Source organism: Propithecus coquereli, unplaced genomic scaffold (assembly GCF_000956105.1).
Source record: "Propithecus coquereli isolate 6110/MARCELLA unplaced genomic scaffold, Pcoq_1.0 Scaffold101, whole genome shotgun sequence".
Classification (NCBI taxonomy): Eukaryota; Metazoa; Chordata; class Mammalia; order Primates; family Indriidae; genus Propithecus; species Propithecus coquereli.
In genome coordinates, this window is record NW_012133970.1 from 5,653,124 (window position 1) to 5,659,856 (window position 6,733).

Here is a 6,733-nt window from a genome sequence, read left to right on the forward strand (position 1 = left end):
TCCCTCGACTGAAGCTTTTGTTTTCACCATTTAATGCCACATGGGTTTTGTCATCTCTCTTCTGGGTTAAGGGGAGTAGAATGTGGTAGTAAGACCCTTGGTCCTGGTCAAACTCTTCTGAGCTTGTGTAGCACACACGTACTATGCTGGGAATTTGAGCTTAACCATCAGCTGCTCTGCAGAAGAAGGCTGTAACCTGATCCCTAATTTGCTGAGGTGAAGAGACTTGGAAGCTAAGAACTGTTAATAAATGTTGGCAAGTAAAAAGTGCAAAGGAAATAGAGCTGGTTTGCTCTGGTGCCTAAGAAAGCAACGTTCGAATATTGGCGACTAAGGACTGTGTAGAGCCTACCTTCTCACTATATAAAAGGTTATACAGAGATACACACACATCTCAAACCAAATATATACATTGATACATGCAATATAATTGCTAATAATAGGTCTGAAATATAGCTCTAGAAGCTTCAATGTGACCCTATAGCTTGGTTAATAAAGATATTGAATGATCAGATGATACTCATGCAATAAAGTATGCATTTACTTTTAAATAATTTTAAATATTCCTATGTAAAAAACCTAAAAGGTTAATTCAATATTCTATGTGATCCTGATGCTTTTGCTCTTTAAATTGGATACATCATCCATACTTTGTGATACAGAATGTGTGACTAAGAAAACGCTGGTAATAGAATCCCTTGGGGTTTCTTGCATTTAGACCTCTCCCCCTAGGTTTTGTCCTCCATTACCTGCATGGTGCAGTGCAAAAGGGCATGGGACTTGGAGTCAGAGGACTTGGGTGTGTGTCTTGACTTGGTCATTTGCTAGCAGTGTGACCTTGGCAAGTCACTTAATCTCACTGAGTTTCAGCTTCCTTCTTTGTAAAACAGGATGTTAGTAAGACCTGCCTCACAGGGTTGTTATGCGCTTAAATGATGTAAACACTCTATAACTTGTAAAGCGCAGCACAAATTATTAGTTACTGTAATCATAGTATTAGTGTGTTATTAGTACCAGTATTCATATTTTTATAGAGGAACAAATCCTATGTCATGTCAACGTGCAGCCCTAAGCTTAGCAACAATCAAGGCTGCCAGTTGCTGGGCATCTGCTGTGTGGGGATTCTTCTCCATCACTGCAAGGACGATGTTAGAAGGGAAAATATTGCAGAGGTTCTTGTAGGTCTGATACTGGTGCTCTGGAATCATATGCTCCCTGGAGTCATTGCACATCCCAACCCAAGGATTCCTCCAAAGCTGCTCCATCTTTTCAGGCACGCTCCGTACCATGACTGGCTCATAACATGGTTGCATGAGGCTGTTACTCAAGGGATAGGAGTGGTAGCCATAGGAGTCGGTTGCACAAGGCAGTGGGTCCCAGCTGGCATGCTGTTCCCGGCACAGAGGAGGTCGTCTTTGCCTCATGGGGTTGCTCTCATAGAGGCGGGAGTCAGAAATGCTATCCATCCGAGTCATCACCAGGGCACGGCCTGGCTGGGGGGTTGCCCCAGGATGGATATTGGGAGGCATGGGGTAGTCTCCAGGGCAGTTGGAACGTGCTCCAGTTGTTGGGTGCTGGGGGACTAAGTGGGGGACTGACTGCTTGTGGGGGGCTTGCTTAGAATCCTCTGGGCCATAGCTCTGCACTCGTGTTAAGGCTTCATGGTAACCATGAGGAAAAGGCTGAAGACGGTTCTGAGATGCTGAGCGGTGCAGCTTCAAACTGCCTTCAGGATGGGCATCAGCTACAGCCAAGTACAAGTTGTTGTAAGAGGAATAGTTGTCGTTCCTGGTATGGCTCATTCGGCTATCAGGACAGAGGTTGGGATTCCGGGCATACACCCCCCGGTCTGCTTCAGCCATGTAGTACTCTCGATTATGCATGCTGTTGATGTTTAGTTTGGAGAAGTCACCTAACACTGAATAGTAGCCATGGTCCCCCATGGACTCAAACTTTGGGTATTGCTCAGCATAGGTAATAGGGGTCCCATGGCTATTGGTAACCAGGATGGGAGGGTACTGCATGCTGGCCATGTGCTCCAGTGAGGCCTTCTGGTGGGGGAAATGGGAGGATCCTGGCACTGGGCTGCTGGCTGAACGGGTGTTGAGTGCACCCACTGCATGGCTTTTGGGAGGTGGGATTGTGGGGACACTTAGGGCGGTCACAAGCGAGGGGACAGAGCTGGCCTCAGGCTTACGGGCAATGGGCAGCCATTCCTCAGGCTCCACAGCCATGGACCGGATGCTGGGATCTGATTGGCGCTTGGGGGCCACACGTTTGACCTCTGAGGTTATCTCACCTTTGGCACTAGACATCCCTGTGCCACACTTGGCCAGGGTGCCTTCACTCATGGTTTTCACTGTGGACAGTTTGGCACTGATGCGGAGCTCATCAGCCACCGAACGCTGGGGTTGGTTGGCCCGCTCCGGATGGTAGTATTTGCACTTGTGGCCGTAGGTGCATTTTTTGCCTGAAAAATAATGCCTTGGGGTAAGACTCTCTCTCATAGTGATGTAACCCTCTGTGCCAGAAACTATCATAACAATCTGGTCACTTAGGTTAGGGTTTTACTGTTTGGGGTTAAGGCAGAAAATTAACTGTCTGTAAAGATGAGAGACAGACAACACCAAGGAGGCATCACACACTGTGACGGTAGAGGGAAGAAGTGGAAAGCGGGGGAGGAAATTGCAGAGTAAAGACTAGGAGCTGAGCAGTTGACTAGGCTTAATTTTCCAGTAATGCATTACTTTGCTTAGGCATGATCTGCATGCTGAGGCAGTGTAGAGTAACAGAAGGCAGCATGGTGCAGTGCACAGAGCACAGGTTTGGAGGCCAGTCAGACCTGAGTTTCAATTCCAGCTATGTCCCTTACTAGCCATGTAATCTTGGTAAGTTACTTTATTTTCTGAGCCTCGTTTTCCTCTTCTGTAAACAAGGTTCATAATCATGCCTACATGGGGTCATTATAAAGATTAAATGAGATAATGAACATGAATGTACTCTGTGATTTAAATGTTGAGGACAAAAAACAAAATACCACATAAAACCAAGGATTATCCCCCAAAAGAAAACATCCAAAATAGCCTCAGACCAAGCAGCCCATGTTGCACTGTTAGGCTCACAAAGTTTGTATCAGAGGGACTTGGGTGAGAGTGCCAAAATACTCTAGAAAACAATATTTTTTAAAAGCAAATGAACATGAAGTTTGGAGGCAAATTGGAAAGTACAGATTAGAAGAAAGGGGTAGTATTAGTTGACAGAGGCTTGAGCCACCTGCATGAGAGACATGTTCTTCTTGGGGCCAAACCCGGTTTGGCGTTGCCCTTTCTGGTTCCATAGGCCATGTAGGTTTCTGCATTTCCCTGCTCCCAGCAACATCGTTCAAGACTCGGGCAGCTAGAGCACATACGTTATTTTCACAAGTGACAACTAATCTTCCCTTCAATTCTAGTTACCTTTTCCTCATGCAATTTCTAAGATTTTTCTTTAAATACATAACTTAGAGCACATGAAGACATAAACTTTTACTCATAGAAAGTGGACAAGCGAGGATTTCCCATTGAAAGGGAAACCTGGAAGAGAAAAGTATTCAGAGTCCTTTATGTTTCCCTTAGTACAGAGCTCAGTTCTGCACACAGGTACTCACCATAAGGACATGGTTGCTTCTTATGCTCAGGAACAACAGGCCTCTTTCTTAAGAAATTTTCAAGGCTTGGGCCATGGCGTCCTAAAGGATCATCTGGAGGCATAAATCTGAAAGCAATCAAACCAGGGGTGAATGTCTTCCTTTCTGTCCCTACTACCCCTTACCAGGAGTCCAGACCTCCATTACCTCTTGCCTGTACTGTTGTCACAGCGTTCTAATGGCCCTTCCTGTCTCAAGTCTATCTTCTGCCAATCTGGCAGTTCTTCCCTTGGTTCCCACTTGATCATACAGAAAGGATGATTTTCTCTGTACATCATTCTTCCACGAACTGTATGTGCTAGCCATACCGCCATTCCTGCTGGTTCCCCCAATAGGAGGAACCCACTTTCTCACCTTCATAGCTTTATTCATGATGTCTCCTTCACCCTGTCATTGCCTAGCAGCCCCCTTTCCTCTCTAAACTGCATCTCAAATGTCATCTCCTTTGGGAGGCCTTTTCCTATTGCTTCATATAGACAAAGCAATTTTAAAAAACTTTAACTGTAGCACTTATCACAACACATTGTGGTTGTCTCTTTCTCTTCTTCACTACACTTTGCATCCCATAAAGGTGAATCCTACTTTTTATCCAGCCTTTTATCTCCATGGCAACCAGCGTAACGTGTGGTACACAGTAACTGCTCAGTAAATGTTTATTGAAATGAAATCTATTCCTACTGATAACTGGGTTATAGGCCTACTGGAAAGAAACGCACTTGTCATTCACAAAAGAATACATCAGCAACCGCTCCTCAATAAACTTCTTCCATTCTGGCTTTTCGACTTGAAGGTCTCTGTAGTTATCATTGGACACAATGATGCCATCAGAATCAAAAGCCAGTTTGACTATGAACCGATCATCGTAGCAGACAACCCTCCTGCCCTGGACTCTTCGGGATGGCGTGAAGACAAGAATCTTTTCCTTCTCCAGTTTACGTAGAATATCTTGATCTGTCGAAATATGGTTATATGCTACAAAGCAGAAACATCTTTGGAAATTAACAACATTATCTCCATATTACAAATACAAAAGTTGGTACTAGATCAAGATATTATTTGCCCTTAGAGGGAAATCGGGCTCTCTTTCTGGTTGGATCGTGACCTTAGGCATGTCACCCTCCCCTTCGGACTTCAGGGTTTTCTTTTCAATGAAATGAAGGAACTGGATTCAATGACATCTAAGTTCTAAAAACTACCATGAAGAGTGAGAAGTAACACCGATACCTAGCATTCTTGATGCTTGTTTTGACCTTTGGCCAAAGCACCAGCTTTCTGGCTGTTAAAGAAAACAGGACAGTATCCTGAGGATGTGTCTGTCAGGAGGAGAGTATACCATCACTCCTAGGGACTTACATTTTTGACTTCTGCCTGAAGAAAAGCCAAAACTAAGGTGAAATATCAAGCTATAGCATCTGAGTATTGACCCCCTTTCCTTTTGGCCTCCTAATTCCTGGGGAGAGAAAGCTTGCTGGCTGGGCTCGAGCAGGGCCAGGATCTACTCTCAGACTGAGGCTTGAGAGCCTGTTCAGCAGATGGCAAATAGCTCCACATACAGCTCAGCCTCCCATTCACTGGATTTTCTCATTAGCCACATCAGGCAAGAGCTGATACTCAGAGGACTGGAGTTTATATGGTCTCAAATGCTGTAAACGGCACATACTTCAGATACTGTTGTAAGTGAAGGTAATGACCCTACTTCCACTTGGACTGCATCATGACTTTTGTGGACCTTAGGCACTTTTGCCTTCATGGGCCCCCTTCCTCTATAAAGAAATATTAAACATTTTATTCTACAACTGCAGTGGTATAAATCCAAATATAATCAAGCTAGATATATCATTATATATTCACTTTTATTATATTCTATTTTTTCTTCTGATGTGAAAATAAAGACTTTCCATGGGACTTTAACAATATCATCAGCCGTCAGAGCTGAACCTACTATGCCTCATGGATAAGTTGGCTCTGACTGACATGGGACTTTCCTCTCTTTCTATTTCACCCCGTGATTTGCAAACCCCACAATTACTTCTCTGGTACAGAATGAGGTCCATTGTCTACCATGATGTCTTTAGTCTCTTGAAAAATTCAGTCCATATTCATAACCAGATTCATTCCCCTTTAGTCTGAAGTCAAATAGAAAAGCACTCCTTTTTTTTTTTCAACTTTGTGCTTTATCCTTTACTGAATTGAAGTTTTCTCCATTTAACTGCCGTGTGCCACAAAACAATGATTGTTGTATTTGGATCAGTTTATCAAAAATATGCTTAATAAAAATAGTTTATGTATACTTAACAACTTAGAAAAATAATTGTCTCAGTTGACACCAGCAACCCCCCCACAAACTATCTTGTTAGTTTTGCCTCTAGATGAGAAGATATGTCTTATTTTTAGATAGTACCTGTAATTGGTGCATCAGGGCGGGATTGCTCCTTTCTCCATGCAGGCACAAATACAGTAATATCTTTATGGCCTTTATCTAGAAACCAATCCACAGCAAGTTGTATTCCTCTGCAGGAGAATTCTTCTTTATTCCCATGACTTTAGGAAGATAGAGAATAAGAGGAGAGAGGACTGACAATAAATAGCAAATAAATACCCCAAATAGGCTTTTTCTTAGTACCAAGGGATTAAGAGCAGACATTGTCTTTCTCGATGCCAGTGGATGTATTATTTTTAAAAAAGCAAATCAAATTCTTTTTTATTCAATTGTTGCAAATATTGCCATCATTATTACAAACTTTATTCAAGGCTATGGATGGTTGATAGCAACTCCCAACTTATTGCAGCCCTGGGGCTATCTCCTATCACTAGTTCCATTTTTCTCCTCTTTTTCTGTTTCTACTACTACCTTCTTTTCAAGGATTCAGATATTCACAACAGATGAAAAAAGAAGAGGTGTTACCAAAATATGCTTAATAAAAACATTTTATGTACACTTAACGACTTAGAAAAATAATTATCTAAATTGAGACCATCAACCTCTCCCCAAACTATCTTGCTAGCTTCTTTACGTAACTTCTTTATGTAAAGAAGTTTACATAGGCC

At 42.9% G+C, this 6,733-nt stretch overlaps 1 protein-coding gene across 1 annotated transcript in view; it reads right to left on the reverse strand.

The window, feature by feature from the left end:
* Window positions 1-1,055: 1,055 nt before the first annotated feature.
* Window positions 1,056-6,733, reverse strand: part of ZC3H12B (zinc finger CCCH-type containing 12B) — a 13,392-nt gene continuing 7,714 nt past the window's right edge. Inside the window, exons 2-5 of the mRNA XM_012643411.1 lie at window positions 6,087-6,226; window positions 4,402-4,636; window positions 3,647-3,753; window positions 1,056-2,470 (exon numbers count right to left, since the gene is read on the reverse strand). Of these exons, the coding sequence (XP_012498865.1) occupies window positions 1,056-2,470; window positions 3,647-3,753; window positions 4,402-4,636; window positions 6,087-6,226 (1,897 nt within the window). The remainder of the gene's footprint in view (window positions 2,471-3,646; window positions 3,754-4,401; window positions 4,637-6,086; window positions 6,227-6,733) is intronic.